The following is a 24,707-nucleotide window of genomic DNA, read 5'->3' on the forward strand; positions in this document are numbered from 1 at the left end:
TAATGTCTCTGCTTTTTAATATGCTGCCTAGGTTGGTCATAACTTTTCTTCCAAGGAGTAAGCGTCTTTTAATTTCATGGCTGCAGTCACCATCTGCAGTGATTTTGGAGCCCAGAAAATGGAATACAGACCACATGGCCTGCAAAGCCCAGAATATTTAATATTTACCCCTTTACAGAAAAAGTTTGCTGACTTCTATGATATGATCAGAGCTGAAAATAAAGTGCCTATCTCTGGTGGGACCTACAATGGGGCACTGAGAGGTGTTTGATGACCCCAGTGGTTAATCTGCCATAAATTAATGCTTCCTGCTTTACCACTGCTAGTAAATACTTTCACACAGACAGAGAGTAAAACAGGCATTACGATTTTACAGACACACAGTGGGTGGAACAGACATTATTATCCTCATTTTAAAGATGAAAAAGGATTTAAGGGATTACAAGTGGGGAGTTGGATCTCTTGATTCCTTGGGGTTAATGGCAGACATCTTTGAGAAGATGCAGCATTTTAGAAAAACAAATGCTGAGGATGTTAATATGTGAGGTCACTGGACACCTTTAGGTCCGCTTTGGAGCTGGGTGGGTTAGGGTTAGGGTTAGGGTGTGCTGAGATAGGATGACTGAAGGGTGGAGAAGAGACGGGGCTAGGGGCCATTGTGTATTTGAGAAAATTATTCCGAAAGGTTGTGACTCATCGTCTTACATACTTCCTGCCCACACAGTGAGACTGAAACTTCTGCATTGTAGTAGCGTGGCATTTTAGATAGAGCCAACTTCTAATGCACCTTAATTAGCGAATCACAAAGTTCTCCTCTTGACTGTACTTGCCAGCTTTTTTGCATAAGCGTAGCAACTAAGTTAATGAAATTTGGTTGATTGCCATAGAATACATAGCCTCTTCACACAGTGTCAGAGTGAAGAGAATCTTTGAACATCAGGCAGACATCTTTGACAATCATGGTTTCAGTTGCATGAACTATGATAGTGTATGTTTCAATAGGAACCATTCTTACTTTTCTCTTGGCTTGGTTTATAAAGTACAATAGTTGTGCTATTTGTTCTTAGTTTTGACTCCCTACACTCTGAATACCCTGATCTATCCCAAGGAAGGGATGCTCAGGGATTCTAAGAAAAGACTGAAGTCAGGAGAAGTTTAAAACAAACATAACCCATGACTCGCTACATTACAACAGATTTTAGGTTGTTCTTTTATGTTAAGAAATGTTTGAAACATTTAAAATATAAGGCATTTAAAGGACACCTGAATACAATTGACATTGTAGAGGCAATTAGAATGCATGAAGTCATCGTCAGCATATGGATGGGGTGATCTGTGCAATGTTCCATCTTCTCCCTTGTCAGCATGAAGCCATGATATCATCCAAACCAGTGTATGTCTTTCTCCCCATGGAGTTTAACCCATTTTATTAACATCCAGCAATTGTGATATGCCTTGGGTTTCTTGAAAAATGCAGTTAAATTGTTTGAGAATATTTCTTTCATAAAGACAAACTTTTTGTTTCCTAACAGGAGACCTTGGCTGACTAGAATAATCAGCTACTGTGCAAACTGGAATTTTTCCTAATTTGCCTAAGTTAAAAAACCATTTCAATTCATATCCAACTGTATAGTGTTTGTTGTATTCCTGGAGTCAGTGACTTTTCCAATTCAAGGAGTCCTAAGTCAAAAAACTGCAAGGTCAGAGTTATTTCTCAGCTCCTTTGAGAGTCTCAGGCTCTGAGCAGTTGAAAGACAGTGTCAGGGGAGCAGGGTGGAAAGAATGTGGTCTTAGAAGAACAAGGTATTACACAAGTAGAAATTGAAGAAAAAAGTCTGTGGAAATAGTGGAATTCTGTATTAATTGTTGCTTGAGACTGTTTGCTGGATGCTATACCCCATAACTAAACTTATATCAGCCCCGGGCAGGGAGGGCTACCAGTGTATTTGTGTTGCAGTGGTTCTGATCTGGAGATTAAAGCTGACTTTTGGGTTCTCCTTGAATGTAGAGAATGGCAAACTACCGTGTGTTCTCGTTCAGGCGTTCCCAGGTACTGGCTATGCTATTTTGGGCAAATGTCTAAATCTCTCTAAGCCTCACTTTCCTTATCTTTTTAAGAGAAGTAATTATAGCCTCTGCTTTATGGATTGTTATTAGGATTCTATGAGATGATACTAGCTATGACAGACACTTCACCCAGTGTTCAGAGCATAAGCTCCTTAGTAAAAGTCAGTTACTATTATTGTGAATAGAAGTAATATTTAAGAACAATTCATCACATATAGTCTGCTGAGAGAAAGCCTAAGGTATTTTTCTTCCTGGCTCTTTTGTGAGTGAAAGGAAATGACTGACTCGTAGTTTGTGGGCCTTTTCAGAAGTGATGAAATACAGAAAGGAATTCTAACTCTGGCTAACCAAGAGTCTGGTAATTTTCCAGAGATATTTTCTTTGTCAGATAAAACAAATATTAAGCAACTTTAATTAAACTAAATGGTGACATTCTTCAGAGGCCACAGGTACTGTTTAAATGTCTAAACAAATTATCGTGGTCAAGTAGAGAGAATATAGGTAAAATTTACCAGAAAACTAGAGTTATCCTAATCACTTAAATTTGAAGGAAGGTCTTATATAACCTTCTTATATAACCAATACCTATATATTATATTCTATGTCTAGTAGAATAATGACATCAGAATTATAATAAAGTATTATGACTCTAAAGATGCTTTAAATGTATTTGAGGTTCAAGAATGAGTCATTGATACTGAAAATATCAAAAACTGTTATATGTTATCATTACTTTATATAATAGTATATTTCTGGATATTTAAAGGCTTTTCTCTTTTATACAGTTGACAGCAGCCTTGTTTCTGTGGAGAAAAGAAAAAAGAAAAAAAAAATCTCAAGCCTTGTTATAAATGCTAGCAATTAGTATAAAGAGGTAAACCAAAACCCTCTTTTATCAACATGATGATAAGAGAGGCCAATCTATTTTACATTCAAGCTTTAACACCCTCAAATTGTATATCCTTTCAGATTCAATATATAACTAAAAAATTTTTTTTCTTATTTCATAGCAGTTTCCTGATCTATTCTTTTGTTATTTTCTGTTTTTGTTTTTTTTTTCTGGAAACCTTTTCCAGGTCTGCTATTATCTTCCTTGAAAAATATTAAGCAGAACTTCATAAAATATTGCACCATGGTTTTAGGCTAGAGTAGAATAATATTTTTCTATTTTGCCACAGTTATAATATTTTCCTCAAACTTTCGGTTACAACATCACTGTAGTGACTCCAAGAGAATCCTCTTCCTTGAATTCTAATATTTTGTGAAATTATTTAGAAGAATTTTCAGTTGGTCTGGATAGAGCTGTCCTAGTCGAATGAAAATGTTTTACATAAACAAAAGCTTAGTTTATTTTGAGGCTTTTATGAGTGTAGATAATGAGAAATGAAATACCATTTGATGTGGCTTGCTACATAAATAGGATTATGAAAATGAAAGAAAATTGTAAAGAAAATTTAAGGGCAAACCTAGAAAAATTTATTAACAATCTGTGCTGTTAGAATGAACAGTCTCTGAGAAATGTTTGAACATTTCCTGAGCTGGAACATTTCTAACTAGACTTAACCAAGTAACTAGATCTACAAAGGGAATCATCTGGCATTGATAGAGGATAAACTAGTTGATCTGATTGGTCTTTTGCATCTTAAACTTCACATGAAACTAGAACAGTGTTTTCTTTTGCCTTTAGTCTTGTGTGCTGTGGGCACTGTCATTTATGTCTAAAAGATCCAGGCTGATTTTCTGGAAGCCGCACTTGCAGGAAGCTTTTTGCCAAGCTACACTGTCAAAAGTACACTATCTGTAATTCTGTGCTTTCCCTTTTACTATATGTCATATTTATAATTCTATCAAATAATTAAAAAGTTGAAGTTATATAAATAAAACTATTGTGCTAGCTCACCCTGTGTACTGGGTAGGTTCTTAAAAAAGAATGTAAGTAAAATCAGGAACAGATAGGAGTTGGATACTTAACAAGTAAAGGAATGATGCCAAGACCTAACTTGTACAGAAAAGAAGTTTTTCTTGGTGGTAGGGATGGAGAATATTGTGACCAATGTTGAATAGTAACATGGAAAGATAAACCTGGAAGGTTCGAGCAGGAGTGAGACTGTTAAGGAAAATTCAAAGTCAAGTCTTATAGGAGCTAATAAAGATGGAAGCTAGAGTGAGCCTTTAATTGCTGTAGACTTTTCCCTCTTTCATTCTCTTTCGACTTGTTCAAAGGCTCTAAAAATACTTATTAGTTCCATACAAATTAGTCAAAATTGTTATAAATATCTTCTGATTCCTAGGATAGTATTCATCTGACAGTACATGCTGACATAAAAGACATAGAAGAGGGAGGTTTGGGATAAAATTTGGTCTTTCTTTCTTTTCTTCACATGCGAATCAGAGAATTCTATGCAAAATATTGCTGACTAATTACTATGAAAAGAAGAGAAAGTGTATTTCATGAATTATGTTGGGATAATTTGCTTATTAAGTAGAAGAACCTGTGCCTCAAATAACACTTAAAAAAAAAAGTTCCGAATCTGATGTGAGTCTTGACTTTCTTGAAAGGATACACACTGAGATGAACCAAAGGCATTCTTGGCTTCGTTCAGAAAGTTTGTTATTTACATGTCCCATGCTTGCAGCCATTAAACTGAAGGGGAGGGGAAAAATTCTCTCTTCTCTCTTTTTAGGTTCTTTGGCTGATATTTATTTATTTATTAAATAATTTTTTTGGGGGGTGTGGACCATTTTTTTAAAGTCTTGTGTTGAATTTGTTGCAGTGTTACTTCTGTGTTTTGCTTTGGTTTTTTGGCCACAAGGCATGTGGGATCTTAGTTCCCTAACCAGGGGTTGAACCTGTACCCCCTGCACTAGAAAATGAAGTCTCAACCATCGGACCACATGGGAAGCCCTGCCTTGGCTGGTTTAGTAATGAAATTGATATAAGATAGAATAATTGGAGAAAGAAGCTTCCCTGGTGGCTCAGATGGTAAAGAATCCATCTGCAAAGCAGAACTGTGATCTATCCCTGGGTTGAGAAGATCCCCTGGAGAAGGGAATGGCTATCCACTCCACTATTCTGGCCTGGAGAAATAGGAGAAAACCAAGTTTAATGTTATATGTACAGTGTATGTGTTTGTTAAGTAGCTTCAACTCCTTTCAACCATATGGACTGTGCCTGCCAGGCTCCTCTGTCCTTAGGATTCTTCAGGCAAGAATACTGCAGTAGGTTGCCATTTTCTCCTCCAGGGGATCTTCCTGACCCAGGAATCGAACCCGAGTCTCTTACCGTCTCCTGCGTTACAGACAGGTTCTTTACCATTGGCCCCACCAGTAGTCCCATGAAAAGCTGAGACTTCAACAGGAGCCAGGTAACTGAACCTTGTATAAAATCTTGAGCTAAGGAAAGGGGTGAGGGTCTGCGGATACGAAGGTGAGGAAGACCATTCACACGAAGGCAGAGGAAAGGTTTGAAAAACAGATTTTGCCGTGTTATCAGTTATGTTTCTTTGGTGAAAAGGTATCTCTGGTGATAGCTCTCCTCCTGGTATAGGCCCCCTTTCCAGTGTAAATTTAGGCAGTTGATGAAGAGGAGGAGAGCTTTACCTGAATCTGCTGGGTTTTGATTGCCTTCAGCTCAAAAAAATCCGTATGCTAAAGTGGCATATTTGGTAGTCATGTATTCTGCCCCTGCCAACCAAATACTAAGAGGCCTACAGAGTGCCAGATGCCTTTTCTGTTACCTCCTGCTACCCCTGTGAGCATTAAGGATAGAACTTGGCCAACTCTGACTAAATGTTTACTATTGTTCAGCTCTGGGACTTTTAACACATTAAGTCTGTAATGATCCCTGTTCAGACTGCAATCTGTTTTCATAACCTGTATCCTTAATAATTAGCCTAGTTGCTTCTCAGAAAGGCTTTTAAATGATTCATCATTATACAAGTTCTGCAGCAGGTTAATGATTTCGGAAAACGTATTTTTGCTTAGCAACCTAATTTCAGTGGCTGTGTGATTTTTGCAAGAGTGCCTATGGAGGAGGACAGATAGATGGATTTCTCCAACTCTGGGATATAAAGTGAAAAAATATTATTTTAGAAAACATTTGTAAAACTTTCTGAGTCATCTGCTTCCCAGGGTAACCCCTCCCCTTCTAATTTGCATCTGTTTAAGAACTTAGGAAAAAGCCATATAGAGAGTAGTTATTCAGAATCACACATGGATTCAAATCCTAGGTCTTCTATTCACTAGGAGTAGCTGTGTGATCCAGAAAAAGATATTTAATCTCTTTAAATCTCAATGACCTCATCTGTAAACTGAGAATAATAGCACCTACTAGTGCTGATGTGAATGTTAATTTTAATGAGATGCTGTATAATGTAAAATGCTTAGCACATTGTTTAACACTTAAGAAACAGTAAGTGAGAGCTGCTAAAATAAGGAAGAGTATGCATACATATGCATCTGACTCTTTGCGACCTCATGGACTGTAGCCAACCAGGCTCCCCTGTTCAAGGGATTTTCTAGGCAAGAGTACTGGAGTGGGTTGCCATACCCTGCTCCAGGGGATCTTCCTGTCCCAGGGATTGAATCCAAGTCTCCTGCAACTCCTACATGGACAGGCGGATTCTTTACCACTGAGCCACCTGGGAATCCCAAGGAAGAGTCTAAATATCACTAAATGTGAAACATGAAAGTCTGGAAAGTATTCTTATCTGGATTCTTTGTCTTACTGAGAGAATAAAGTGGTTTAAAGTGGATATTATTGAGGGCAGACTTGGTTACACTATGGACAACTTAAGTTTTTCTCCCTCTTACACGTTGTCCATTTCCGTTCTAAAACATTTCTTGACTGGTTTGCTGTCTCTGAGTACTTTTGCAGTTCTGAGATAGAACAGGTGCTGACTGCTGATTTTGTTATGGAGGTAAAGATAGAAGACCTTATTCAGAGTCTCACCTGGTTCAAATCCTAGGTCTTCTATTCACTAGGAGTAGCTGTGTGATCCAGAAAAAGATATTTAATCACTGGAAAAGGACTAAAAAGGACTAGGATGACTAGGAAAGGACTAAAATCTGTGTGCACGTGTCAAAGCAAAAGTAATTAATGTGACATTTCAGTGTCACAGAGAAAAAAATACTTGTTAAGACAGAATTAACATCACAGGTCTAGCACATGCGATATTTCATCAGCAAAAGTGAATTAGTGTGAAAGAGAATAGAGAACTCAAGCTTTTGACCTGATTAGTGATATAAAACAATTAGATAATTCTAAAATATGTTTTTTTTCTGTAAAAATCCTACAAGTAATTCAATCTATAATCTTCATTAGTTAATGTAATTCTATTAATTCTATAAAGGCTAATAATACTATAAACATTTTATTTAAAAGTATTAATATTGTTGCTGAACTAAACTTGAGTCCACTTGCCCATTGCACAGCAGAGCCAATCTACTGACACCATTTTATGGTGAAGGAAAGTGCACATTTGTTGCAGGGTCCCACAGCAGAATGGGTGGCTTATGCTCAAAGGACTCAAACTCCCCGATGGTTTTCAGGGAAGGTTTTCCTAAGGTAACATTTGGGGTGAGTGTTATAGGGTGCATGACTTTCCTCTGGTTGGTTGGTGGTGAGGTAATGGGGTGATGTTTCAGGAATCTTCATCGTCAACCTTCTAGTTCTAAACAATCTGGGGTCTACCTGCTGGTCGGCATGTAGTTACCACCCTCCGCCTGGGAGTAGGGGGAGATCTTAGTTTCTGCATAACAACTGAAAACTATGTATCAGATTTTCTGTGTGTCCCTTGAGGAGGAGCTAGGATTATGTTTTATTGCTGAATTATTGTTTAAGGTATAATTACTTTAAAAAAATATTTATTTATCTGGGTCTTAGTTGCAGGACACAGGATCTTCATTGCATCATGTGGGATCTTCTGTTTCAGCTCAAAGACTCTTTAGTTGTGGAGTGTGGACTCCAGAGCATGGGCTCAGTAGCTGCAGCTCAAGGGCTTACTTGCTCTGAGGCAGGTGGCATCTTAGATTTCCAACCAGAGATCGAAACTGCTTCCCCTGCAATGCAAGGCAGGCTCCCCACCACTGGAATGCCAGAGAAATCCCTATCATTACTTTTCTAGCTTGACTCTTTGCTTCTGCCATCCCTCAATTCCCTAATTGGTTGAGTCTGCTCTTTGGCACTCAGAGAAGGCCTAGGACAGAGAAGCCTTTTTTCTACAAACAAGAAATGGGGAACATGAATGGACTTTTGTACCTGGGAAAGCCCCACAGGATCTTGCTTAGCTTTAATATTAGACTGAGATTGTTTAGAAACAATTAAATATAGAATTGCTGTGTGTGCTGTGCTTAGTTGCTCACTCATGTCTGACTCTTTGGAACCCCCTGAACTATAGCCCACCAGGCTCCTCTGTCCATAGGGATTCTCCAGGCAAGAATACTAGAGTGGGTTGCCAACCCCTTCTCCAGGGGATCATCCCGAACCAGGGACTGAACCCTGGTCTGCTGCATTGCAGGTGGATTCTTTACCATCTGAGCCACCAGGGAAGCCCAAGAATACCAGAGTGGGTAGCCTATCACATCTCCAGGGGATCTTCCCAACCCAGGAATCGAACCAGGGTCTTCTGCATTGCAGGCGGATTCTTTACCAACTAAGCTACTGCTGCTGCTGCTAAGTCGCTTCAGTCGTGTCTGACTCTGTGCGACCCCATAGACGGCAGCCCACCAAGCTCCCCCGTCCCTGGGATTCTCCAGGCAAGAACACTGGAGTGGGTTGCCATTGCCTTCTCCAATGAGTGAAAGTGAAAGTGAAGTCTCTCAGTAGCATCTGACTCTTCGAGACCCCATGGACTGCAGCCCACCAGGGTCCTCCATCCATGGGATTTTCCAGGCAAGAGTACTGGAGTGGGATGCCATTGCCTTCTCCGAGCTAAGCTACTAGGGAAGCCCAGATATAGAGTTGGTACTAGGTAAATGCCATTTTCCCATGTGTTTGCAAATATAATTAAGGGCATGTAATATATAGAGAGTTATGCATTAGTCTTATTTTACAAATACCCTAATGCCATAGATCCTATAAAAGATACAGGAAATCCAGGAAAATAAGACATAAGCACATGTTAGAGTCAAATACAAATGTTGTGTGTGATTAAGGCTGTGTATGATTAAGTTTAAAACATTACCACCTTGGGAAATACTGCCTGGAACTTCCATTAACGCGTGTTCTAAATTGAAGTTGTTAGATCAATATTTGATGTTCCATCCCAAAGAGCCTTAAGAGAAAATTGTTTTAGATCAAAGAAGTGCACATGTGGCACGGAGTCACGGGGAATCACAATTCAATTTGGGGAGCCCATGTGTCTTAGTTGTGCTGTGTCAGGAGTTAAGTTTGAAACTGTGGGGGAAGAAAAATAATTTTTGCTTTACTCTTCTAAGGTCTTTGGCTGTTATACCCCTGTATTAAAAAGACAGATTAATAGGAGGACACAAATACAAGTTTAATGACATGCGTACCTCCTGTTTACATGGAAGAGACACAGGAAAACCGAGTAACTCTCTGAAATGACCAAGCCATTACCTTATATACCAGCTTCAGCTAAAGGCAAAAGAAAGATGTTGAGCCACTTATGAGAGTTACCAGGAAAGCACAGTAAACAAGGAAAGCATAATAAATTCAGATTTGAGTCACTGCCTTCTGTATCAGTTAAGAGTTTCTAGAGATTTTAGAGTTATAGTTCTCTTCCTGGTATAGCCAGGGAGAAACCCTTACAAATGGAGGCTTTCTTATAAATATAAGTACGTCTTGCTGCTGCTGCTGCTAAGTCGCTTCAATCGTGTCTGACTCTGTGCGAGCCCATAGACGTCAGTCCACCAGGCTCCACCGTCCCTGGGATTCTCAGGCAAGAACGCTGGACTGGGTTGCCATTTCCTTCTCCAAAATATGTCTTAGGAAAGGGTAATTTCTACCCAGGTTTCAGAGCTTCACAGGTCCCTGTTGTTTCTTAAAAAATAATGAGCTTGAAGTCATCAGTATGCCAAAGAGGTATATTTGGGGGTGGTATAACGTGCTCCCCTTCAAAACTATTTGTCACATCTTTTCATTTTTTTGGCTTGGGACTTAAGTCAGCCCACTCTGCCTGCAAACAAGCTGTGATGAAATACAGTAGGTCTGTTCTGAAGTGCTCTGGCTTCCGTTACAAAGAGCATCTATTCTTTGTTCACCAAGGAAGCACAGAGGATGCTCTAAAATTTTAGGACCTAATCACTGAATGAAGCAGAAAACATGGCGCTGGTGTTAAGGACCACTTCTCCGGTTTATAGTCTTCAAAATTAGGGTGCTATAGAAAGTTCACACACACACACACACACACAAGGGTCCATTTTGTTGTAAGGGTTCCATTCAAAAAAGGAGCATGAATGTAGATTTCAAGATTTCTTAGAAGAATTAAGTGTTCGCTATCTAAAAGGAAACATCACGCTGTGTGTTTATTTTTCTATTATAAGCCTGGCGTTTTGAAAAGCTTTTCTTGGTTTCTTAACTATGGTTGGGTTCATAAAGGAAATTTACTTCCAGAAAAGAAGTCTCTGTATTTTATCTGGAATGGGTAATGAAAACCTTGCTGCTGAGCTATTCAAGGGAAGAACTATTTATACTGTGAGTTTTAAATAAACCCATGCACTAAGCTCCTATATTTAAGGATTTAGGCAAATTTTGTAGTACAGCCCCCAGGATATCAGAGGGATCTTCCCTGAATTTAGATTAGAGGCCTTGCCTTTGAGCTCAGTGTGTTTGTTTGCAATGTATCTGTTAATCAAGTTCTTTTGCTTAGAGACTGCATAAACATTCAAAATAGAATGACTCAAGTGAGTTCCCCATGGACAAATTAATTGCTGTTTTGTTTTTTTCTTTATTTTACCTCAGCATATTTTTTAAAAATCTTGATTTTGAAGGTGGTCTTTTCCTCCCAATCCTTTGTACTTTTATTACTGTAAAATGACTGACATTAGAAAAGAACAGCAACAACACTCAATTTTGAAAAAGAGTTCATGGAAAAGTAGAGTCCCATATCACTAAAAACTACCCCGCCCTCTTCCCTTGGCGTTTCCCCTTTTCTCTCTTCACTTCAAGTCCCCTCCCCCGACTCCATGTGGCTTTTTCTGCATATTGTGACTTCTGACTTGCTCTTGGCAGGGTTTGAGGTTTGCATTTTCTGATAGATAATTTAGAATCACTTAAAAAAGTAAACTTTTTATGTTACAAAAACCTTGAGATTCACAGAATTCTTGCAAAGATAATACTGGGGGATCCCATAGACCCCACACCCAGTTACCTCTATAATTAAAACCTCATGTTAGTATGGTACATATGTTATAATTGATGAGCAAATAGTGATGCATTATTATTGACTAAAGTCCATGTTTTATTCATGTTTCCTCAATTTTCCCCTAATGTCTTTTTTCCGTTTCAGGATCCCATCCAGATGCCACATTACATCATTTAGTTGTCATGTGCCCTTAGCTTCCTCTTGGCGGTGACAATTATTCAGATTTTCCTTGTTTTCCATGACCTGATTAGTTTTAAAGATCACGGGTCAGGCATTTTGAAGTGTTCCTCAGTTGGGACGGGTCTGATGTTTTTCTCATTATTAGCCCTGGGTCATGTTTTGGGGAAGGGCGACCATAATAGGTAAAGTGTCATTGTTATCCCAGCCTATCGACGATACCTACCATCAGCGTGAATTAGCGCTGCTTGACGTTGATCCCTATTACTCGGCTGCGGATGTTTGTGACGTTAGAATCACGTTTTCATTTTCCTCTGAAGACTGGTCCAAGTATTTTCCTGAAGTTTCTAATGACGCGATCAGTAAAGCTATAAGGAAGCTGACTGGAGATTGATCTCCTGGTTTTTCTTTCTTGGTGACGTTTTAAAGCCGCTATTCATTTCTAAGCAGTCAGGCAAAAATCATTTCAGTGGTGGTGAAGACATCTTCTCCTTTCTCATGTGCTGTAGGTGGGGATGCGATCCCGAAACCAGGGCGGTGAAAGTTCATCCAACGGGCATGTCTCCTGCCCCAAGACCTCCACCATCAGCAACGCTGCTGATAAAAGTCTCTCAGAAGACACGAAAAAGAAGAACAAATCCAACAGAAAGGAGGAGGATGTCATGGCTTCGGGAACTGTCAAACGACACCTAAAACCATCTGGAGAAAGTGAACGGAAAAGTAAGAAATCCTTGGAGTTGTCCAAGGAAGATCTCATCCAGCTACTCAGTATAATGGAAGGGGAGCTACAGGTAGAGTCAAATTTTCTCAGTTGTTGTGTTTTTCGTTTGAAGCTGTAAAATAAGAGACCGTGAACCTGTCTCCCTCCTTGGATTGTGAACTTCGTGGGGAAGTGAATGTTTTTCTTGTTCATTCCTAAACCCCTAGTGCCTGGCGCAAGTTTCACTGAATACATTCTTGTTGAATGAACGGATAAATGGATAGAGCTGATTTCAATGTCAAACTTCTCTAGAAGCAGAAAATTTTTTCATGACTTTTTTTTTTTTTTTTGAGCTTTTTAATTTGCGTGGGGGTAGAGCTGAGTAACAATGTTGTGATGAACAGTGAAGGGACTCAGCCATCCATACAGAATGTGTCCATTCTCCCCCAAACTCCCCTCCCATCCAGGCTGCTACGTAACACTGAGCAAAGTTCCACGTGCTATACAGTAGGTCCTTGTCAGTTGTTCATTTTAAATACAGCATATGTACACAACCACACTAAGCTCCCTAATTACATGACGTGTTTTTGGTAATAATTTACTAACAGCATTTGGTAGTAGGTAATCAATGAGGTTATCTAATTTAGGGCCACTGGCTATGATTGCAAACTGAGGAAAAGTCATGATTCTTGTTTTTTTTAAGTTATTTTTATTTATTTATGGCTGCTCTGGGTCTTTGTTGCTAATTGCAGGCTTTTCTCTAGTTGCATCGAGGGAAGACTATTCTCCAGTTTTGGTGAGTGGGCTCCTTGTCGCAGTGGCTCGCGGGCTCTAGGGTGAGCAGGCTTCAGAAGTTGTGGCATACCGGCTTAGTTGTTCTGAGGCATGTGGAATCTTCCTGGACCAGGAACTGAACCTGTGTCCCCTGCACTGGCAAGTGGATTCTTAACCACTAGACCACCAGGGAAGTCCAAATTCATGACTCTTAGAAGGCAGCTGCTGCTGCTGCTAAGTCACTTCAGTCGTGTCCGACTCTGTGTGACCCCATAGACAGCAGGTCACCAGGCTCCCCCGTCCCTGGGATTCTCCAGGCAAGAACACTGGAGTGGGTTGCCATTTCCTTCTCCAGTGCATGAAAGTGAAAAGTGAAAGGGAAGTTGCTCAGTCGTATCCGACTCTTCTCAACCCCATGGACTGTAGCGCACCAGGCTCCTCCATCCATGGGATTTTCCAGGCAAGAGTACTGGAGTGGGGTGCCATCGCCTTCTCCGCTTAGAAGGCAGAGCTAAGATCAGTTGTTACTTTTGCTTTTTTCTAGGAGGTAGGGGAAAAGAGAGATGAAGAGACAGAGGGAAGAAGAGAGGGAGAGAGAAAGAGAAGGAAATTTCATTTAAAGCAGTCTTACACTTTTCTCATTTTGGGGGTGACTCTCAGCTTTAATTTTCTACAGCGTCATAGGAGTTGAGATGCACTCAAGTAAGCAGAACATAATGCTGTGAAAACCTAATCCTTCCACAAAGCATTTTCAACTCTATTATCTCATTTGATCTCAATAAAAATGTGGGTGTCATTATCTATAATTTATAATGAGGAAACAGGCCCAGAAGGGTTAATGGGTTGGCCAGATGTCATCTTAGGCCTTCTGATGCTTGATCCTGGGCACTTAATACTGCCCATCCTCCCGCCTTCTGTGGCTGCCAAGTCCCCCATTAAGAGAATGTTTTTAAGCACTTAAAAGGGAGCTGGGATTCTCCTGAGTTTCTGAACCCTGGAAAATTATATTTCTGGAAGTGGGAAAACAATAACTTTTTTTTTTTTTTTTTGAGGAGAGGATGACTTAAGAGTGAGGTTGCTGTTTTCCTTCTTGTTTTTGTTAGGCTCTTAGCTTGCCTAAGCCTCGAGGGGAACACTAACAATTGAATGAGATGAAGCCTTTGTTTGGTGCCCTTAGTACCAGACATATTATTTGCAACTTACCCTAAACAAGGGGATCTGATCTGTTCCTGTTCTAATCTGTGTGTGCCCTCAGATAAGGAAACCCCTGGGGTAAAGAGAAATAGAAAACATGCAAAACTCAAATTAAAAACAATCGAGCATGCTTGAGCTTACCATTTATGGGCTGAGAAAAATCACCTTTGCATTTCAAAGCAAAAGATGAAATTTTCCAGAGCACCACCATTACTAAAAATAGCTTCACCACTGCCAGAAATGTGGTTATTATTCAGCCTATTAATGTTTATTGTGTCAGGAGACAGAATATATTAGTCCAAATTTTTAAGCTGCCCCCAGAATACAGCTATTGACCTGAGTGGGAGATACAACATAATCTAAGAAATCATTACAAAGGAATGTCATCAGCTTATTTCTTCCAGACCTGGTGGCTTATGTGAAGCTTATGGTTTTTCTAGACTCTAATAATTTCTGTAGAAAGGCTGTTATATCATGGTAGACTGTGGACTGTATTTAGTTGGTGGTATAGCCAGATATAGTTCTAGAGCCTGGATATGCAAAATAAAAGTCCACACACCTGGGACAAAGAAATTAGTCAAAAGGCTACAAAGAAGTGCATTTTGCTCTCCCTTAACCTTTGTGAATACAGGATACCTTACCTTACACAAGATGTATTCCTGAGCAGCAGTAAATAAGGAAAGAGTGTAAGATATTTGTAGGAGAGGCAGCGGAGGAAAAGAGAAATGAACTTGATATTGTAAGGAATGCCATGGTGAATTCATTTGCAAAGCAAGTAATCCATCCCCCATGTGCATTGCTATGCACACACATGTAAACATAAGTACATGCACTTGTAAATGTAGATTTCACAATACTAGACTCCTTAAAAATGAGAGTGTTCCGTTATTTAGAGCTCCTGTCACAGGAGGGTGAGTGTGTGTTGTAGCTGAGAGTGGGAGGCAGTCGGCGTCAGCAAATGTGAGTGGGCTGGTGGAAATGTGACAGCTACGTAGCAGGTTTGCCACACTAGAGACAAGGGGGAATAAAAAGGTCTATCTGAAAAAAGATCTGGTGCTGAAAGAGAGGCAGAGAGTTTAGGGACCCACAGCTCAGGCCTGTGTGCTCTGCAGCTTGATGAGTATTTTATGAGCTTTTAGCGAGTTGTCTCCCAGAGCTTCAAAGGCTACCTATCACCCTCCCTTTATGAAGCAGCTGTGAAGTGACTCAAACACCTTCCTCTGCAGGTGGTGGTCCAAGATTCTATAAAGTATCAGGGCTGACAAGCAGCTCTGAGGTGTCTACCCACCTCCTTTATATTACAAATGTGAAACTGACACTCAAATGAGTTAGGTGACTTGCCCAAGATGGCACCGCAATTTAGTTAACATTTACTCCAAATCTAGCTTCCCTTTCTCTCAGTCCAGTGTCCCTCCTTTAATAGTCTTTTCCAATCAGAGGATGTGAAAGTGGGGTATCCAGGGCCTTTATATTTATTCTTCTGTCTCCAGGATTTCTTTCAAGTAGACTCACTAAGAGGTGTAGGTCTGATGCTTGGGTCAGGAAGATCACCTGGAGGAAGGCATAGAAACCCACTCCAATGTTCTTGCCTGGAGAATCCCATGGACAGAGGAGCCTGGTGGGCTACAGTCCATGGGGTTGCCAAGAGCTGGACATGACTAAAGCGACTTCTATTGCCTGTAGGAGATGTACCTTGGAAGTGACTTGCAGGCAAAGGAGGAGATGCAGTTTCACTCATACGCTTCATGCCAATTTTCTCTTTGTCAAACTTCTTTGTGATCTCTCTCATTCTCTTCATCTCTGCAGCCAGGGTTCTGAACACTACCGACAATTTTCTGTGTTTTCTGGTATCAGTGCTCCGTGGCCTTTGGAATCTGTTGTATGTAATCTGTGGGAATCTGTTGAATCAACCTTATAGACAGAACGACCTTTATTGTTAGCGCTGGCTTTTTGCAAAATTTGCAAACTTGCTGGGTTTTCCTTGTTGTTGTTGCTGTTTGTCTGCTTGCTTTTTGCCAGTAAGAGGTGTCCAGGGAACTCCTGAAGTTCACCCTAAAGGTGTACGTTAGAAATGGAGTTGCCCCTCGCAGGGATTTTTGCATTTTAAGGAGTCTTGTCTGGAACTGGTGATGTCATGCCCCTGGTCGTCAACAGGGACAGCCTTCCAGACTTTTCAAGCCACACCTTAGCAGATGCAAGCTTGTCATTTCAGCACAATGTCAGACGGCATTGCCTGCATAGAAGCAGCTGGAATAGTTTCCATGATTACACTTCTGTCCTCGACTGCTTCCAGTAACATGTACTTTCTAATAAATTGAAACATTTTTATTTCTCTGGGTGAAAAACTGGTTACATATTTCCCAGACTAAACTGAAAATAATGAAATAGTACTCCCAGGCCATCATTTGGGCATTATGATTAATTTCCCCTTGTATTTGTCCAAAAATAGCACTTTTAAGAAGCCAGTCAATTTGGCTGAACTAAAAACAACCAAAGTTCAAAGGAAATGGTACTCACATCAAAAAGCCATAATACAGAATACTTGGCAGAAGGATATTCTTGTAGGATAATTCAAAAAGAGAATACTAATTATTTTTCTTGATGCAAAAAATAGCTAGCTTTTTTATACAGTAAATTTCCTTGACATAGCCACTCAAATACTGTTAGAAAAACAAAACTCAAATTGGGTTTCATCATTTTTTTCCCTCTTGTCTATGTAGGTAGTTCTCTTCTACCTGTGTATAAGGAGGCTCAGAGAATAGGCTTATTAGATAATGTAATTTGACAAGGCACCCCTGAAACAGTGCACCTCAGATTGGGACTTAAACCCATGTTCTGGGACTCAGACCTGGGCAAAACGCTGCATGGGACTCCAACCCACTGTCATTTAATTGGGATCACTCACCTGCTGTCTGGACTTACTGAGGCTCAGGTGCTTTGTGTCCCAGCGTAGAAGGAATTCAGCAAGAGGCAAAGTGATAGAAAATATATAGATTTATTAATATAGGTTGCTTGTAAGAGACGCAAGTGGGCAGGTTGGGGAGCTCTGCCCTGAGGATTAAGTGGGCTACAGTTTTATAGTCAAAGGAAGCGGGGAAGGGGGAAGATCACTTTCTTCAAGGAGTGAGGCTTCTAGATACGAAGGAGGAGCTAGGGATCAGACAGGAGAGACAGGAGAGTGTCTGACCCTATGAGGTCAAACTAGGATTTTCATTGTTGTTGTTCAGTCACCAAGTTGTGTCTGACTCCTCGTGACCCCCTGGACTACAGCACTCCAGGCTTCCCTGGCTCTCACCATCTCCCAAGTTTGCCCAAGTTCATATCCGTTGAATCGGTGATACCATCCAACCATCTCATTCTCTGTTGTCCTCTTCTCTTTCTGCCTTCAATCTTTCCCAGCATCGAGATCTTCTCCAATGTGTTGGCTGTTCGCATTGGGTGGTCAAAGTATTGGAGCTTCAGCTTCAGCCTCAGTCCTTCCAATGAGTACTCAGGGTTAATTTCCTTTAAGATTGACCGGTTTGATCTCCTTGCTGTTGAAGGGACGCTCAAGAGTCTTCTCCAACACCACAGTTTGAAAACATCAATTCTTCAGCATTCTGCCTTCTTTATGGTCCAGCTCTCACATCGGTACATGGCAGCTGGAAAGGCCATTCCCTTGACTATACAGGCCTTTGTCGGCAAAGCGATGTCTTTACTTTTTAACGCGCTGTCTAGGTTTGTCATAGCTTTCCTGCCAAGAAGCAGTTGTCTTCTAATATCATGGCTGCGATCACCATCTGCAGTGATTTTAGAGCCCAAGGAAGGAAACTTGTCACCGCTTCCTCCTTTTCCCTTTCTATTTGCCATCTCTTGATGGCAAATAGACTGGATGACATAATCTTATTTTTTTTAACATTGAGTTTTAAGCTGGCTTTTTCATTCTCCTCCTTCCCCCTCATTAAGAGGCTCTTTAGTTCTTTTTCACTTTCTGCCATTAGAGTGGTATCATTTGTATTCAAATCAGTAGAAGCGTGGTGACATTTTTCTTCCATCTAGCATAACTCATACTTTTATTTTTGGCTTTATAGTTAAGCAAGGCTGTTTCATTCCATGACATTCCAACAGTTTTCTTGAGTGATCATTAACTTATAGTGGTCTTCCAAGTTTCCTAGGTTTCCCTCTCTATCTATTGTCCCCTCCTGGGACTTCTGTAGCTACCCGTGTAATAACTACCATTGTTGTTCAGTTGCTCAGTCGTGTCTGATTCTTTATGACCCCATGGACTGCAGCGTGCCAGGCTTCCCTGTCCTTCATCAACTCCTGGAGCTTGATCAAACTCATGTCCATTGAGTGGGTGATGCCATCCAACCATCTCATCATCTGTTGCCCCCTTCTCCTCCTGTCTTCAGTCTTTTCCAGCATCAAGGTCTTTTTCAACGAGTCGGCTCTTTACATCAGATGGCTAAGTATTGGAGCTTCAGCTTCAACATCAGTCCTTCCAATGAACATTCAGGACTGAATTCCTTTAGGATTGACTGGTTGGATCTCCTTAAAGTCCAAGGGACTCTCAAGAGTCTTCTCCAATATCACAGCTCAGAGACATCAATACCATATTCTATCCCTATCACCACCACTCCCCTGGGCTTTGGTGTTTGCCAGGCTGAGTCAGAGGCAATCACACCACACACCGAGAAATCTTCCTTCATTTGGATGCCTGGCAGAAGAAGTTGTATTTCCAAGGTAATTTATGAAATCGATAATATGCTTGTGGATTGTTAGATGTTTCCTCTATTCTCTCCTTTGGGGGTTCCAGCCATTTTCTTTATTGTTCACTTTCTCTCTTTTTTTTTAACCCCTCTCCTACCTACTATAGGTGATCCCTCTGTCCACTCTCTTTTTCTCACCAACAGAGTTTATTCACTCTTAGTGAAAGTGAAGTCACTCAGTCATGTCTGACTCTTTGCGACCCCAGGGACTGTAGCATGCCAGGCTCCTCCATCCATGGGATTTTCCAGGCAAGAGTACTGGAGTGGGTTGCCATTTCCTTCTCCAGGGGATCTTCCTGACTCAGGTATCAAACCCAGGTCTCCCAAATTGCAGGCAGACACTTTACTGTCTGAGCCACTAGGGAAGCCAGTCATTCTTAGGGCTTTAATTAACTAATTTAAAATCGATTGATCTTGCAATATTTAAGAAACATTGCACTACTGGAAGCCTGAAAAATGCAAAAGTGAGTAATAATAATACGCGTAGCTAAAATTTGATGAACTCCTGCTATGTGCCAAGCATGGTTTTTGGCATGGTTTTTCCTCATGGCAGTCATGAGGAAAGAGCTCATGATCTGGTAGGACAGATGAGAATGTATATTTTTTGGGGTAGCTGCAATGCAAATTGCTGTTGTCGTTGTTCAGTCACCAAGTCGCCTGGTGCTGTTGTTCAGTCATCAAGTCGTTCCTGACTCTTTGCAACGTTATGGACGGCAGCATGCCAGGCTTCCCTGTCCTTCACCGTCTCCTGGAGTTTGCTCAGATTCATGTCCATTGAGTTGGTAATACGATCTAACTATCTCTTCCCCTGCTGTAAAGCATATTAGGGAGTACAAACATGGGAAAGATTGTGAAAATCCCAGGAGATGAGTTAAGAAAAGCTTCACTGAAGAATTAGATCTCCAAGAATTGTAGGTCTTGGACAGGCACAGAGGAGCATAGGAACTGACTTGGCAGAATCAAACAGACAGCAGGTGGACAAGTATGGGTCATGTTCATTGTGAATGGTCTCCCATCTGTGGAGAAGTATTTGGTGGAAGTAAAACTACAGCTCTATTTGGAGACCACAAATAAGGCATCTGAAAAACAACAGTCAGAAGGTGTGAGGATCCCAGAGGAGTGGAGGATGCAGAAGCCAAAGGAGTCAAGATTGTCAAGAAGAGGAAAGAAATTGTGTCAGTCAAATCAACAGAGAATTTCAGCTGGATGTGATTGAAAGGTGTTTGTTGGGTTTATGGGTCTGGAGGTCACTGGGAACATTTGCTGGAGAAGTTTCACTGAGTGTAAGTCTATTGTCAGTGGTTTGAGAAGTGAAGGGAAGTTAAAGAAATAGAGTAACATGTTCTAATGAAAATCCATGAATTTTTGTCTTGAAGAGTTAATCGGATCTTTTTTTTTTGGACCCAGGCAAATAAGCCACATTTCCCTTCTCTTTCACACTGTAGTAAATCATTTGTCTGGCACAGAGTATGCCGTTAGTACATTTGTTGACCTCCTGCTTTGAAATCACCATGTTGCTTTGCTCTACTTCTGGGCTTTAAGTGAGACATGGGAGTATTAAAAAGTAAAAGACTGAAACAGTGTGACTTGAATGAAAAATTCTGCGGGGAAATGTTTGGTACTTGACCTTATTAGCATTAACTCTGAGCTGTAGCTTACTCCCTGCCTGCGTGCGTGCATGCCAAGTCGCTTCAGTCGTGTCTGACTATAGCCCACCAGGCTCCTCTGTCCATGGGATTCTCCAGGCCAGAACACTGGAGTGGGTTGCCATTGCCTCCCCCAGGGGATCTTCCCGACCCAAGGATTGGAACCCACGTCTCTTGCATCTCCTGCATTGGCAGGTGGGTTCTTTACCACTAGCGCCACCTGGGAAGCCCCCCTGTCTGTGTACTTCCCACTTTCTGGGCTGTTGTGGTGGCTACAGTCAGCCAAAGTAGATATTATTTGGAAAACCTTAGGTAATGAAGGAGGAGAACGATAGAACGGTAGCTAGAAGGAAACTCAAGTGAAGGGAGTATTTTGAATGATGAAACAGACTACTGTGTTTTATGGGTTAAAGGGTTATGGGACCAAAAAGGAGCAGGGTCAAAGATACAGCAAACAGCAAGGATTTGTGATGAACCAAAGTCTTAAAGGAGGCAGGAGGGAGGGAATTAAAAGTATGGTTTGGAGGCTGACCTTGGGGTTTGCCCTTGAAAAGTAGGGTGAGACTTCCTCTTCTGTGACAGAGAGAAGGAAGAAGAATGGGTGGGGATAAATACACCATTTGTAGAGGAAGGGTGGGCAACTGAGGGAGATGTGCCCAAAGCCTCAGTTTTCACAGCAAGGAAAAGACAAAGTGCTATGCTACTGAAAGCAACAAGACCGGACCCAAGCCATGGTCTTAAGGATAATGATGTACATTTGCATTGCTACCCAGGGGAGTGTTACTGGAAGGAGATTGTGGACAAACAGGAATCCTAACGAGTGGAGTTGAGGACTCAGCCAGCAGAAGGACCGGGTGTGTGCAGTGGACTAGATGCCCGAGTGTACAGGGGCGCTGTAGCTTATAGCTCTGGATCTGGGGCTGAAGTCGTCCCCGTGGATGCAGTGGAGAGACAGAAGTGAAAGGAAGTGGCGTGTGTTGGCGAGACGGCGTCCAGCAAGGAAGCAACATTGGGAAGAGTGAGCACGTCCAGGGGAAGACGGGCCAGAGAGGGCTGGAAAGATGAAGCTGGGCTATTAGCACCTAAATTTTCTGTCCGGTGTGGGTTTTACTAATGTACAGTCTTGGGTGCGGTCCTGGAAGTGGAAGTGAAGGCAATTGGAATGCATGAGGTCAAGGAATGGTGAAGTTAGGATATTGGCTAAAGTCATGAGTGTTGAAACCTCCGAGGATGATGGTGGGATTTGGAGTGGAGAGCTAGTCTGTATCATGTAGTAAGTATGAGGGTTGGGGAGCAGAAAGTCAGCAGATAATTGCTGCCAGACTTTTCTGTAAAGTGCTTCTCTGATCGTGTCATGCAGGTGCTTAGGAATTTACAAGAGATCTCTAGACCCTATCAGATTGAAATCTAAATTGATCAGACTGGTCTGTAAAAATCTATTTATTAACAGGCTTCCCCTTAACCATGAAAGCTTATCTTTTATATTCCTTAACTTGACCCTGCCTATCAAACCAGGCAGTCTCCAATTGTCCCCCTGCCCTGATCTAGACACTCACATGTACAATCTCAAATACTATTACCATCCCAGTGTTTTTCCCCTGGCTTCTCTATATTTCTCCACCTTAAGACTACTTACAGAACAGATACTGAAGATCTTTACAAAAACTGAGGACATGTATTGTCCTTGTTCTATCCTACACTTCCCTCATGTACTAGTCAATACTCCTGTTTTTCCTTTTTAAATTAAAGATTTAAATTTTTTATAGCAGTTTTGGGATCACAGTAAAATTGAGAGGAAGGTACAGTGATTTTCATACATGCCCTCTGCCCCACCCCACAGGCATACCCTCCCGTATTATCAACATCCCCCAGTACGGTTGGGCATGTTACACTTGATAAATCTACATGGACACATTGTAACCACCCAAGGCCTGTAGTTTACCTTAGGGCTCACCTTTGGTGTGTGCGTTGGTTTGGAAAATGTATGATGATATGTGGGTCTCCCAGGTGATGCTAGTGGTAAAGATCCTGCCTGCCAATGCAGGAGTACAGAGATGTGGGCTTGGTCCCCGGGTTGGGAAGATCCCCTGGAGGAGGGCACGGCAACCCACTCCAGTATCCTTGCCTGGAGAATCCTATGGACAGAGGAGCCTGGCAGTCTACAGTCCATGGGGTCACAAAGAGTCAAACACAACAGAAATGACTTAGCATGCATGATGTTACGTATCTACCATTATTAGCACCTTACAGAATATTTTCTCTGCTCTAAAAATTCTCTGGGCTCCACCTATTCATCTCTCCCCCAATCTTACACTAATTTCTCTTAGTTCCCATCACATACAGATTTCCCACGTGTTTTATGTACTTACTTATATCTGTTGCCTGAAACAGCTTGAGAGAAGGGGTTGTGTCTTCTGCTTCTTTCCTGAGCCTCATTGCACCTAGAAAAGGGCTGGACATCATTGTTTATCTACTGTTAACTAATGATCGTTCTCAGAATATCCTAATATTTGTACGTCCTGTGAGGCAGTCATAAGATTATTTTTTTAATGTCTGCAAAATACTTTGAACTATATAAAGCGTGAGTTCTTAGTATACACAGTGTTATTGATTTAATAGTAATGGTCCCAAATGTTTATGATATTCCTACTACAATACTATGACTCTACCTTTCTGTCATCTTTAACAAGAGATTTCATAACTCCACTGGGGATGCTAATCGTCAGTTCAGATGGAATTACCAAAAGCACCCAAGCATGATAGGCTTATCCTACAAGAGTGCCATTTATCATTTCTTTCTTTAGAGATGGCTTTTCTTTTCCTGAGTTCCATTTGTCACATGGTAGGACTTCCCATAGAATCTCTGCACTTCTGAAGAATGAGGTTTTTAGTTCCTCTGCTGGCTTTTGAAATTGATGACTCACCTGTACTTAATAAGCTCCATATTTAGAATCTGGGGCTGAGGTCACTCTGAGAAAGGCTGCCCAGTGAAATCTTACACCACTAAAATGGTCAGCATGCTGAGAATGGTATGTCTTTGCTAAGTTTAGGAGGCAGCAAAGAGATAGGTTGCTCTCTGATTAAAATCAGGACCAGATATGATCTTTGTTGAATGTGATGGTTCAGAATCTCATGTATCCAGTAGTATTGTTAGTATTTTGGCAAAGAGCTTTGGCCGCTGATTTTCATTGTTAGGCAGAATATTTTTAGTGTTCCTATTAGAATCAGAAATTTGCCTTCTCTGCAGTGAGAATAAGACCCTCATTGATGCTATAGGGGAGGAGCATGATTTTATGAGAAATGTAAAAAAAAAAATTAATAAAGAAAATGCCCTGTAAAATAAATCTTTTATTATTTATGACACTCTGGACATTGGGAAATACTATACAGGAGTAATATGTGAAAGACACAGAATTCTCCTATAAATGACTATAGCCTGTATTTTTTTTCAGTGAAACTGACCTCATTTGTAAACAAACTACATCTTAATATCCAACTCACCTATGTAAATATTTCTCAATTACTTGGAGTATGTTCTCCAGTGAAATCGAGTTTGCATCAGTTCAGTTCAGTTCAGTCACTCAGTCATGTCCGACTCTTTGCGACCCCATGAATCACAGCACGCCAGGCCTCCCTGTCTATCACCAACTCCCAGAGTTCACTCAGACTCACGTCCATCGAGTCAGTGATGCCATCCAGCCATCTCATCCTCTGTCGTCCCCTTCTCCTCCCGCCACCAATCCCTCCCAGCATCAGAGTCTTTTCCAATGAGTCAACTCTTCACATGAGGTGGCCAAAGTACTGGAGTTTCAGCTTTAGCATCATTCCTTCCAAAGAAATCCCAGGGCTGATCTCCTTCAGAATGGACTGGTTGGATCTCCTTGCAGTCCAAGGGACTCTCAAGAGTCTTCTCCAACAACACAGTTCAAAAGCATCAATTCTTCGGCGCTCAGCCTTCTTCACAGTCCAACTCTCACATCCATACATGACCACAGGAAAAACCATAGCCTTGACTAGACGGACCTTTGTTGGCAAAGTAATGTCTCTGCTTTTTAATATGCTATCTAGGTTGGTC

At 41.1% G+C, this 24,707-nt stretch overlaps 1 protein-coding gene across 3 annotated transcripts in view; it reads left to right on the top strand.

The window, feature by feature from the left end:
* FILIP1 (filamin A interacting protein 1) overlaps nt 1-24,707 on the top strand; it is a 225,408-nt gene that overhangs the window by 88,937 nt on the left and 111,764 nt on the right. For all 3 annotated transcript variants that reach the window (XM_010855259.1, XM_010855258.1, XM_010855260.1), the window contains one exon: nt 12,080-12,361. In XM_010855259.1, coding sequence (XP_010853561.1) covers nt 12,086-12,361 — 276 coding nt within the window. In that variant the 5' untranslated portion in view covers nt 12,080-12,085. The remainder of the gene's footprint in view (nt 1-12,079; nt 12,362-24,707) is intronic.

This window comes from Bison bison, unplaced genomic scaffold (assembly GCF_000754665.1).
Source record: "Bison bison bison isolate TAMUID 2011002044 unplaced genomic scaffold, Bison_UMD1.0 scf7180017864362, whole genome shotgun sequence".
Classification (NCBI taxonomy): Eukaryota; Metazoa; Chordata; class Mammalia; order Artiodactyla; family Bovidae; genus Bison; species Bison bison.